The following is a 12650-nucleotide window of genomic DNA, read 5'->3' on the forward strand; positions in this document are numbered from 1 at the left end:
AAGAACAACATAGGCAGCATCCTGTCAGTTTGTACTGAATAACACCCTGACAACTGCAAAGAGAAAGACAGAACTAATATGCTAAAGACTAAGTTAGAATGAGATAATTACTTGTTCATTCAGATTTAGAAGAGTTGAGAGGTATCAGTCATAATTAAAAATTGATATAGTTATAACAAAAATTATAGTTATGTTGGCATCTCTATTGCTTGCTAGAATGCCACATGACCACATCTATTTAAGCAGTACTGCGCCCGCTAGATAGTTACAATATACCAACCTTCCACCTCCATCAGGTTATAGAAAGGCAACTTTATCTGATTGCTTCGTGTGATAACAAGAACTTATATCAGATGCAGATGGCTGAAAATTGATAAGTTTAAAGATATTAAAAGAAAAATTAACTATTAAAAAATTTAAAAAGATCTGCGCTGCAAGCTGAAAAGATCTCTTAAGCTAAAAATATCTGCAAAGCTAAAAATATCTGCATGTCAAAAAGATCTGCAAGCCAATTCTTTAAAAGTTAATGCAAAGAATTTCTTGTGGCAGAGCAACTATTCTCTATTGTGTGATGGCTATAATATTACAGAGGGTAAATGCATGCTTTCATATCTAAGTAATTTAGTGGTGCGTGTCATGTTTAGCAATTTTTGAAGAAATTTGTGAGTGCTTGTTAATTAGTGATTTGAAGCAAATGATGACTTGTCAGCCAAATTGAGCAACATAGGTTCTTCGAACAAAGGAGAGGTCTGAGTGTTCTCTCAAAATATGGGGTGGGGAAGATTTCCAAGTTCTGGAAATGCACCGGCCAGGATAGATAAAATGAAAATGAAAAAGTGAAGTGAAACAAAATGAAGAAACCAAACATAGAAAACAAAAGAGGAAAAACAAAGATCATAAAGGAGAAAGAAACCCCCAATAGTTACAAACAAGTAACTCGCTGACATAATCCATGTGACCTTGTTCAATGGAAATTGTTACCCCAGTAAGCTGCCAACAAGTTCCAACCCTTCATACTCCTGCAAGTCGACAACTCATAACCCTTGGAAACCCTCTTTATATTTCATTGAAGGGATAGAATGGTGACAAACAGATCAGAGTTGCTAAGCAGGTTGTGACTCATTGACTCATCAATGAGTCTTCTACACAAAGTGGGCACTGAGCCTTATCAGCAGAATCTGAGTACTTTCACAGTTTTCCTTCTATGCCATATCTGCTTGTTTCTTGTAAATTTATCCGTTCTACTATCTGGCATATCTCATCTCTGTCTAATCCACCACATCATGGGTATATATATCACTATGAGCACAACCACTTGACAAATAGTTATGTTGGCTTTTTGCTATGAATAATCTAGTGAAAAACCCATTTGACACATTTGTCACTATAGGCTGCCGTAACTAGGGCCCCAGTCACGTGCCACCCAACCTACTGTGTTGTCTCACTTAGCTAGCTAGTTAATATATGTTGGAGGGATTAGATTGGGTGATTCGTACCCTCTATACGGCCCTGGTGTGATCGAGCTCTTTTGCCCCAGTGGCCTAACACCGAATAATACAACAACATTATTCCAATCAAAACACGTGATTCGGCTCTCTTACTAACGAACCTCTGCCATGATTTCCTCCTGGCGTGCAATGCATTTGAGAAATGTGCTATACAAAATCTTCCATGATTGATGCTATGGAGGATGCTCTTGTGGAAAAAACTTTCATCTGCGAACCCCATATTCCTATCATCGAAAACACTATGATCCACCAAATTTAAACTCTTGGGGTTACATGTAGGTTACAAATAAAACTTTGGGAAACATCTCCCCATATTTAGAAGCGCTGATGAAGATAAGTGATAAAGATAGGAACTTTCTCTTCTCCTGCTGCCGCCCAGTGCTAAACATACCTTCCCACCTCCCAACCAAGCATTTTGAAAGTAGACCCAAAACCATATCGCCACAGTTTTCACAGGAGCATAGCCACGAGGAGACCAACCACAATATAGAGATATTTGTTTAAAGGACTTCCAAATCCCTGAGATTGGAAATCGAATCCTTCTTGTAGATCCTGAGATGCACTGGGAACGGCGGTAATCACACCATGGGTGGGGTACGGGTACAACCCCGGGAAAAAGTTTCCAGCCCATGACAACCTATTAGTGGTAGCATTGAGGTTGGGATAAACTGTTTTCGCGGGAGTCATAAGGCCAGACACTGATCTGGGATCAGCCTCAGAAGCCCACCAACGCAGTGGGGTGCCACCGGTACATGACCGGTATATCGGGCTACCAGTTGGGGTTGATGGTATACCGGACCTATTTCCTTGTACTAGGACTACAGTGTGGTGTTGACAAATCTGACAGAGGTAGACAGGTTCCGACAACAACAGACATCAGATACCACATCATATATGCTTTCAGAACTTGTTCTCTTTTCAAGATATCAATTACTGCTGAACTTCCATGCTTTCTTCTTTTCACTGCAGTTTATTAGAGCTTAAGAGTGTTTTCTTTTCCATCAGCTGATGAAAAAAAAGGTTTTTAATTTTTGTGAGGAATAAGACAATCAATCTATTTTGAAAAATCACTTTTCAATATTGATTTTGATTTTCATAATGTGCAAGCTGATTCTAGAAGAAACTCAGCTTTAAGCAAGTCACTTTGAAGAATACATGAAGCAATACCTGACAGCTGGTTTTAGAATGTCTATCAGTTGATAAACTAATCTGTGCAAGTCAATTCTGTCTTATAAGGTAATGTTAGCAAGCTGATTGTGAGTTTATACAGGGTATGATTTATAGTATAAATAAATTGCTTTCCTTTGCTTTAAAACCACTAACAGTATAAATAAATTGCCCTCCTTTGCAAACCACCAGACAGCACCAACAGGTACCAATATAAATAAATGAGTTCATCCAAAAAGCCAAAACTTGCACCAGATAACGACACTGGTTCATCATCAGAAGCTATTGAAACAGACATGAAGGAAATCGGTCCTTGGGTTACCACAATAATCTCAGAATCCACTGAAAATTTTCAAAAAAACAATATTGGCAAACGCTTCATCAATGGTGTATCTGATGCAGATATAGGGAAAATCAAAGAGTTTTTTGTTGCTATTAACACGAAGATTGAAGAGAAAAATAGGAATGAAGACTATAAAGGGGCAGACCTGGAAGTTGGAAAGCTAAAAATTACTGATTATGTTCAGCCATTGCAAGAGTGGGCTACGATTGTGGCAGCGGCAGATGCAACAGATGTGGTTACAGCCCGACAGTTGTTTCATGAAATTCAGAAAAAACTGACAACACAAAATGAGATTAACGGATTCCCAAAGGACTGGATCCTCGATCTAACTTGCATTGCTGACATCAATTGGAAGAATGCTAATGCTGATGCTTTAGGATATGATCTTCAGTCACTGAAGCTCAAATCTAGACCAGCTTATCATGAGAATGAGAAGATAAAGGTGCTATTCTGGTGGAATTTGGGGAAAAGAAAGGAGTGTTTTGTGCAGTATGGCCCGGATGAGTGCTGCATTTACCGAATTGAGGCCGAAGACTATCACTCCTTTGATGAAACGAAGGTGCGACAAATCGCAACCAAGGATCGACGTTCATTGAACAAGAATCCTAAATACACTGAGAAAGACATCAAAAAAATTTTGGGAGTAGCCTGGAGGTCGCCAGATGAACATCAACCTGATCAACTTCAATACATCCGTCCCCCTGAATCTAAGTATACGACGAAAGATGTTTCCTTTCCCAGAACTGAAGTTTACATTCTTTTCAATGATGGGGAGCTGTTGTTGGAAGCCAGAGGTGGATTTCAACGCCTTACAGGGCGTCGTATTCTTGCTGATCGAATGATTTATACGGTGGCTGAGGATATGGAAACACGCTTCAAAAATTCCACTGGTGGTGAAGATGCTGACAGTCATATCAAAAAGGAACATAATGCCACTACACGCTCAAAGGAAACTTGGGAGAATGAGCTCAAAAAGGAGGTTGAAAGGCTGCAAAAAGCAATCGAGCTTCTGCAGAAGCCAGCCACCAGTTAGTGAGGACCTCTGAAAATTTCTTACCCATTCAAGGCTCTATTTTTCATTTTCGGATCAAAACCTGTATCAGCTTGAAACCCAGCTTGAAACTCAAAATCACCCTTTCATTTCGACATTTCTTTCCTTATATAGTTAAATGATGCAATCTTTTCATGTAATTATCAGAATTATCATCAAAATAACAAGCATACTTTGCTCGCTCACTACGCTCGCTTGCCTGTTACTATAAATAATTGAAAAGTGGTTTTTCGCGCATTTTGCGCAGTAGCACTACAGCCAGTTCATCAGGCGCCTGTCTATGTCGGACTGGTTGGCAGATCGCAGGTCTTTATGCACCACTCCCAGCATACGGATTTCCTTCTTCGACCTGGAAATCTCACGACTTAGCACCCCCTTGTCTTTGACATATACTTCTCCCCGCCCAACCAATGAGAAGCATATGGCGGCTGCTCTGATCTTGAAGCCTACAGTTTATCCAGTGAAACCTACACTTGAGAGGTGTCCCATGCTTATAAATATAAAATCCAGAGGTGGAAATTGCATATGTTACACTTCAAATGTATCGGACACCCTAGGTCAGAAGCCTCCCTAGGTCAGAAGCCTCCCTAGGTCAGAAGCCTCCCTAGGTCAGAAGCCTCCCTAGGTCAGAAGCCTCCCTAGGTCAGAAGCCTCCCTAGGTCAGAAGCCTCCCTAGGTCAGAAGCCTCCCTAGGTCAGAAGCCTCCCTAGGTCAGAAGCCTCCCTAGGTCAGAAGCCTCCCTAGGGTCAGAAGCCTCCCTAGGTCAGAAGCCTCCCTAGGTCAGAAGCCTCCCTAGGTCAGAAGCCTCCCTAGGTCAGAAGCCTCCCTAGGTCAGAAGCCTCCCTAGGGTCAGAAGCCTCCCTAGGTCAGAAGCCTCCCTAGGTCAGAAGCCTCCCTAGGCCAGAAGCCTCCCTAGGCCAGAAGCCTCCCTAGGCCAGAAGCCTCCCTAGGCCAGAAGCCTCCCTAGAGTCAAAACCGCGCCGAAAGTTATTCCGGCCCGAAAAATTAACCATGTTCGACTTTTTAAGTATTAGGCCACTAGCAGTCTGGATGGAATCATCGGAGTAATTCAACAGCTCCTTCAATGACATCAGGAACCGTAATCTCGATGAGGTTTTCCCAGGTGGGCCGATTTCACCGGCGCATTCATCGATACTCTTACCCCGCTAACCTAGGCATTTCCAGGATGATCACCTCCGGCATCACAAAGCCTCGATGCAGGTCGCGCCTTGGATATTCCATGATGATAGTTTTCGCTTAGAGTAGAGACATCCATGGGTTCGAGGACAGAGGTGCCAGGCTCACCTTTTGACTGGCACACATGGTTGGGTGAGCTCGGCCTTTCGGATGCATGCCTAACCCCTTGCTCTTCGTCCCCAGCGCTATCGATTGTAGGAAAGGGTTTGGCGGTTTGTCGATTCAACTTCATGGTATGACCAGGGGAATAAAGGGGGTTGATTAGGTTGACTGGTCGATATTTACTGGACGAAGGCCAGGTTGGTCTGGGAGTGCGGCCAGGGGCTGTGTTGGTCCATCCCCATCAATGCAACATTCCCCGGTTCGGCGGCTTCTTCGCTGGATTGGCAATCCACGCAAGACACATCTCAGCTACTATTTTTCATACCCTCCTCGATTAGCCTCGACCTATTATTGTTCGCAGGGGGGGAGGAGGATGTGGGACATAGAAAGACCTCCAGTTCCTCCTGGATTGAGATCGAGGGGAGAAGCGCATCCCATCATCTCATCTTGCAACATGGCTACCTTCATGGATGATATCACCTCCCCTCACCCAAGCCTGAGCAATGTTGCCAATGACCCCCTGGCTTTCAACTATCTAGAAGGCAACACGCGGTTGCTTGCGGGGCCGACATTGGAACCTTTGGCCTCCTTCCCATCTCTCTCCTTAGGGACATTTACTGCAGGTCCGCGCCACCCCCCTGTCCCAGCGGTGACTGGTCTTGTGATCGTGAGGCGGTGCTCTCACTACAAGTATAAATATGCGTGGTTTCCCCCTCAAGTCCTTCTGTTCTCCCTCTTCCTTAATTATCTCGACCCATCCTGCCAGAATGTGGATCCGTCTCTCTTCCATTTCCTTCTCCACTTCTCACCCTACACCACCGCGAGACACACCGAGAGCCCCTTGTGTACTCGAGGACGACTGAGTGAACAGAGAAAGCCCGATTTTCCCCCCAGCAGTGCTCTCCATCCCTCCTTTTTGTTTTTCCACGGCACCACCATCTTTCAATCATGGCGTCAGCTGATAGTTTCCGTGACGGGCTTTATCACACTGTCGTCATCAGTTCAGATTCCGAGATGGATGAACACCAGCCCCCGGTGCAAAAGCTGCGAAGAAAGAGACCCCGCACAGACTACAGCTATCCAATGGATGAGGTTCAATTTGACGACCCAGCACCCTCCGAAATGTGGCAGCCACTGAAAAGGCATAAAATGCCCAACCTGGACACCGTATTGGTAAGGCTCCTCACTGTAAGGCATGACGAGGCTCCCTCTTGGCTGATATGGGATAGGAAACCGCGAACATGGAAATCCATAACATTTTCGAGGCGGAGCATGCGTGGAGAGAGGTGCTGGAGAAAGAAGTGCAACACCTGCGTGCGGAAATGGCTAGGAAGAATGAGCGGGTTGACAAGCTTGAGACCAAAGTCCGTGAGCTGAAGTATCAATGTCGATGCCAAATCTGTTTTACCATCCCATCAGGGTGGCGGACCCTTCTGTGTGGACATCGGTATTGCCCGGAATGTGTTCCCCCCATTGGTGAAACCTGCGCCACCTGTCGCCAGGTTATCGCTGGTGTTATCAAGAGCTACTAGGCAGAACACAGACGGTTGAGTTTCGCCATATGGGATGATGTACAGTTAAACAAGTGTAATTGAGAAATTGAATCTATCTATCTATCTAAAGGGAGGTAGCTCCACCTGCATTGACACTCAGTTTTGTGTAATGGAGGATGTGGGACGGAAGGGTTTTGCCCCAATTAGACTAGTCGTGATAACAAGAACCAGCATCAAGTGGAGATTAATATGAGGGTACGCAAGTTGACCTGGTGGCTTTGACGAATAGTGGTGGATTCATTCACGAGACCGTGCTTTTCGCGAATATAATCAACTCGGTAAGGATATAGCCAACAGTAAGGGGAGAATTATCTCAAGCAATCAGTCACTAGCCATACTACGTCTATGTATCGTTCTCTGAATACTATGTTCTGCAGACGAGATTTGCCTCTCATGGGCGCAGACGGGGACCGTGTACGCTCAGAGTATGACTCTTGAATTCCATGATGGATGGTGGAGTGAAGGTGACGCCCTGTACTTTGCAGATCCCGCAGTGCTTTTGTCCGGAGGAGTACGCCTTCAACTCCTCGCGGTGGACGCTCTCGATATGGTTCCAGAACTTGTTCGTGCGCTCCCAGACCTTCATCCGCTCCCCCCAAGGCAATGAGATATCAGCGACGCAGAATGGGCACTGCTTTTCGCCCAGCTTCGCCGGAATGGATTCTTTCGCCCGCACGGTGTCTAGGGGAGGGTCAGGTTGGAAATCTCGCTGGGACGGCTGCTGTTTTTTGTGACGGCCCCGACGCTGAACCTCCTTCCGACGCTGCAGCTTGAACCAGATGATGATGCACGCACACCGGCGCGCGAACTGCTCATCCTCAGTCAGTTCCTGAGTGCCAGCGCATGTCAGTTCAACGACCCGTCTCCGTTCCGAGATCTGAAGTGGTGGCGGGGCTGGACACTCATCCAGAGACTCACCACCCGCGCCGTTGCGGAGTTGCTGGTTGAATCGTTCTGTATCAGCATGCCGGAAGTGCCACCGCCTCTGCCGCTCGATAAGCTTTGAGTGAAGGTAAACTTTGTTGCGGTTTAACCGGGAAACCACCTTCATCTTCTCCTCATACAGCAGAGTTTTGCCCTGTGCTGCCGGCACGGAACGGAATCCCATCGCCCTCAGCTTCCGAGTCAGCTCTTTACTACGTTCGGTAAGCTCTCTGATCTTTGGATTCTCCGTGATCTTTCTTTTCAGCTCGTCGGTAAGTTCCGTGGGGGCAGTGGCGTCGGCGTTCAAGAACAGCCCATGGGCTGCTTTCTGGACCACTTCATTGGATGGAAGTTCCATGGCCGCGGCTTCCAGATCAAAGCGGATGACCGTGTCCAGATAGTACCGTACCGCGTTGGATTCATGGTCAGCGACTTGATCCCGAACAGAGGACGGAGCTTTGTCTGCGGATCCGGTAGGTCAGCAAACCAGGCTGGCGAGGGGGAATGGAAAGAAAGGGAGAATAGAAGAGGGGACCAAAGAGGGTGGTGGGACACATACTGTTGATGGTGTTGATGAGAGAGCGTCGCCAGACATACTGAGTCAGACCATATTTGAGCCCAGCCATTAGGCCAAGGTGTTTGAGGTAGCCACTCCATGTAGATCCTTTGAGAGGTGTCCTCTCTGATGTTCGGTATCCACTCCCTGTGCGTTCGGGCTGGCGGAACACCGGCACGTCCAGCATCTCTGCCTTGATCTTTAGGTTCATACCACCTAGGTGCAATGGGATGGGATACCAGTAGATATCTTCGAGCTTTTCAAATTCGGGCGCGAAGATCTCGTCATTTATTGCCATGGAGAGAAAGTGCCCAAGAAGGTCCAGGAGCGGCTCCGGATTGTGGCTGATGACAAATGTTTTCCTGCAGTGTCGGTCAGTCATTGAAGTGTAAAGCAGCACAGGGATTGGAAAGAGGAAAGTTGCATTACACTCGCGGCTTTTTGTCTTCACCCTTCGTGTGGAGGAGTGTAACCTTAGCCAGGAGAATGTTTGGCCGGCCGGCCAAGGGGCTCCGAATGATGTGGAATTCAATATGCCGCCAGACAAGAGCTCCAGTCTCCTCAGGACCTGCATCATACTCGTCATCCGTCACATTGTCTATGAAGCGGCCAAGTTCACTGATGTCATTGTCGGTGGACATACAGCTGGTGGAGCCGCTTTCCACTGACTCTACACTCGACTCAGTGTCGGCATCGGTTTCTCGCATGCACTCACCAAAGATGGGTTCCCCGGAATTGCTGTGAGGGCTGTTACTTTCTTCATCAACATACCCTGAGTCGAAGTCTGTGTTGTCGCTCATATGGCAATCCAGGTCACTATCCTGGGCATCATACACAATGTCTTCACCGCGCATCCTGTATTTGCTGTAGGACAATTCTCCCGCGGAGCGACAGCTTCTTCGAGGAGCCATGATTCGTGTCTTCTTTGTGTCACGATATTCCTCATTGTTGTTGGAATGAACTCTCTTGCATTTCTCTGGTGCTATGCGTCGGTTATTGTGTTGGCTGATCTGGGATCTCGCCTTCGAGTAGAGGTTAGGGCACCCGGTCCCTCGGGGGCGTTGATGGCGACGGTTAGTGCTGCACTTTGGGCCCTCACTGACTGTGTGTGACGCTCCCTTTGACAGTCCGTCTTCGGCTTTCTCATCTCTTGTTTTGATCCGGGTGTCGAACAGCGAGACCAACCTGCCACCGGAGATGAAAGATAGGAGGATACCTGCAGCAACATAGAGTCGCTGTTTCTCATCAGCGTACGCTTTCGTGCACCGCGTCCAATGGGCATGGAGGATGCGGTACACATCGTCCTTGGTGCCGGACGGCTTCCTCTTCGGTCGTCGCCGGAGACCCCATCTCTTAATGACGACGTTCTTATACTACGGAGGGCGCCCGTCAGCTGGGGTCACATCCATCAGTTGATTCTGATGGTCTTACATTCAGACAATCCTGCGCCATCCCATCATCCATGCCATGACCAGTGTGCTCCACATACAAGGTCTTCAGAAGCCGCCAGTAACTGTCAAAGGCTGATGCTGCCTTGATGCTGTTCCGATGGGTGTTCTCAAGCCAGTCGAAGTATGTCTTGACTCGGCCCGCTGTTAGATTCTCAATGAACTCCTCTTCTGTAGTCTTGAGTTCGGCAGAGCAGAAGCTGATCTCTGTAAGAAGGTCAATTCAATTTTCTCATGGAGACCACCACTTACCGCTGAAGCTTCCGCCGAACTGTCCCTCTGCTTTTCTCAGCATTTGCGGAGTAGATTCTGGATGTGCGGCCAGCGGCCTCGTGTTGTTCCAATATGGCTTTGTAGTTTGGCTTTCTGAGTGAATTCAGTCGAACCGCCGTGCGTGACCTGCCAGCCGTTGGCACTTTGGATCTTCCAACTGGCATACCGTTCAGTGGGCGCGTCAGATTGCTGCTGATATGTAGGTAGATAGAAAAGAGATTCTATGGAGGAAGGCTGGAGCTGGTAACATGGGTAAAATGGTTTGAAGAGGAACCAACGGGCAACCGAAGGAAAGGGGAGAAGGGGGGAGACAGAGACATGATAGTATTTATAGAATGGGAAAGTCATGCGAGGCGGCCATTATACTTGAAGGGTTGAGCGCCATAAACGGAGCGCTCCAGTTGGGCAAATGTGCGAATGGGGGAATTGGGACAGGGTGAGTGGTTCGCGAGCAGTCGCGCGAGCAGAACGTGAGGCCAGTGACTCCGGGCGTTAAATGGGCTCACAAAAAGCGGCGATTGATGGGTTCCATATTAGGTCTAGTCGTGATTAGTGTGGGTGCGAATCTAAGGTGCAGGGACGGTCGGAAGCAGCTCAAAAGCCTGCCACTTTCGGCCACCATGGCCTTCAAAGTTCGATTCTATCTGATATTTCTGTTGTTGACTTTAAAAAAGATAATGATATTTAATAACACTCACAGTATAATTAGACATCATTCAATGTAATAATATATGGATTATGTAATTATGAGTAAGTCACAGTTTCATTTGATACTATATTGTAAAATAGAATCAAATAAAACTGTAACTCAGAAATAAAGATAAGAACAGTATTCAGAATTTAATATTTTTTATAAACAGTGAAATAAAATCAGAGCTATAATATAAACAGTGTAAAGTGACTAATTTACAAAACACTATATGAGATCAGAACTAAAATATTTGATAATGGAATCAAGGAAAATTTTAGTCCCAGTTTCATACACAGTTATATAGTCAGTCTAATCATATATTTGATATAGCAGTAGTTCAGTATATATAAGAGATGATTTATTCTTATATTCTTAAGATCTAATCAGATTTTATTCTCTATATTGTATTAAATTACAGAACTTCTTCTAATATTCATTTGATTTTTATAGTTTTATTAAATACTAGTTATCAAAGCTTCAGCTTATTCACAGACTTTTTTAAACTTGCTAATTATATTCTCTACTACTTATATAAAACTATAGATATATATAATCTCTCAGAGAATTTTAGAGAAGTTCAGAATCTCTAAATTATAATTATATAGAAGAAAAAATAGATTTATATCTATTATAATAGAATCTCAGTTATTTATAATAATCTCAGTATATAACTGTTGAGGGGATTGGATTGGGTGATTCGTACCCTCTATACCACCACAGTGCTGGTGGTGATTGAGCTCTTTTGCCCTAGTGGTCTAATAGATTATGAGCCTGTGTAAGCGCGACTGCTACAGGGTGTGCCAACATGCTATCACAGATTCAAATCAGGTCAAGGCCAGAAGAATATCCCTTACTAATGCACATTCTCTTGCCAAGGTGGGGGAGATTGGTGGTTAGGCACCCAGGAAGACCCCAGGCCACCAAGGACCAATGGCAGTAGAGTAGTGGAACTTAGGAAGAGCCAGGTTCCCCCAGCTGACCGGATGGTAGAGTGGGTCCGAGGGGGGGTGTTGAGGGGATTGAATTGGGTGATTCGTACCCTCTATACCACCACGGCGCTGGTGGTGATTGAGCTCTTTTGCCCTAGTGGCCTAATAATAACAGCAGATTACTTCAGTTATTTTGTATATAATTATAGAATTTTCAGAAAATATTTTTAATTATCTATATTATTCTCTCAGTAGCTTCATCAGTCTCTGAATAGTATATTATTGATAACTTTCACTCAATTCTCAGTAGTTAATATATATAGATTTAAAGTGCATTTATAAACTGACTATCTCTATCTGATACAATGAATAAAAATAAATCATATATATAATAGAATGAGTTTCTGATAAAGATATCTGCAATAACTTCAATATTTATCTTATTGCAGAGCTGCAGTTGTGACAGATTAGCATTCATTAGCAGTTAACTTATACAACCAACCCTCTACTGCATGCTCATATACTCATACATACTTATAAAGTTCTCTCACATCTTCTTACAATTTCATCTCATAATTATATATATCTTAATATTCTAACAATTCTTTCACTCTGCACTTCTTCAGAGTGTGATTTTCAATATTTCTTTCATTTCAATCTCTCTGTCTATAAGAACCCTCTCTGTAATGCACTTGCTTATTATTTTCTTATATATTATCTTTGTTTATTATTACCTTTCATTGCTATGTTCTCGCTACCACTATTTCTATATGTAGACTGGCCGGTGGGACCATGAATTTCACATTTGATTTGGTTTGGTTTGGTCTCAGTTCATTTCTTGGCATTATTTTAGTGGGACCAGAATCAGAATGGGAGTGTAAAGTGACTAGAATTATCAAAATATGAGT

The 12650-nt window shown here is 44.8% G+C and overlaps 4 protein-coding genes across 4 annotated transcripts; 2 read left to right on the top strand and 2 right to left on the bottom strand.

Annotated features, from left to right (window-relative positions):
* Positions 1-1958: 1958 nt before the first annotated feature.
* On the bottom strand, positions 1959-2456 carry HCBG_07290 (uncharacterized protein; the record flags this gene model as incomplete). Its single annotated transcript, XM_045434339.1, has 2 exons — positions 1959-2307; positions 2443-2456. 2 exons carry the CDS (start codon positions 2454-2456, stop codon positions 1959-1961), a joined length of 363 nt encoding a protein of 120 aa, XP_045285130.1.
* Positions 2457-2896: 440 nt separating this feature from the next.
* HCBG_07291 (uncharacterized protein) lies at positions 2897-4051 on the top strand (the record flags this gene model as incomplete). Its single annotated transcript, XM_045434340.1, has 1 exon — positions 2897-4051. One exon carries the CDS (start codon positions 2897-2899, stop codon positions 4049-4051), a length of 1155 nt encoding a protein of 384 aa, XP_045285131.1.
* Positions 4052-6316: 2265 nt separating this feature from the next.
* Positions 6317-6900, top strand: HCBG_07292 (uncharacterized protein; the record flags this gene model as incomplete). Its single annotated transcript, XM_045434341.1, has 2 exons — positions 6317-6541; positions 6598-6900. 2 exons carry the CDS (start codon positions 6317-6319, stop codon positions 6898-6900), a joined length of 528 nt encoding a protein of 175 aa, XP_045285132.1.
* Positions 6901-7312: 412 nt separating this feature from the next.
* Positions 7313-10507, bottom strand: HCBG_07293 (uncharacterized protein; the record flags this gene model as incomplete). Its single annotated transcript, XM_045434342.1, has 5 exons — positions 7313-8307; positions 8405-8763; positions 8831-9774; positions 9833-10056; positions 10489-10507. 5 exons carry the CDS (start codon positions 10505-10507, stop codon positions 7313-7315), a joined length of 2541 nt encoding a protein of 846 aa, XP_045285133.1.
* Positions 10508-12650: the final 2143 nt, after the last annotated feature.

Source organism: Histoplasma capsulatum (genome assembly GCF_000150115.1).
Source record: "Histoplasma capsulatum G186AR genomic scaffold supercont2.11, whole genome shotgun sequence".
Lineage (NCBI taxonomy): Eukaryota > Fungi > Ascomycota > Eurotiomycetes > Onygenales > Ajellomycetaceae > Histoplasma > Histoplasma capsulatum.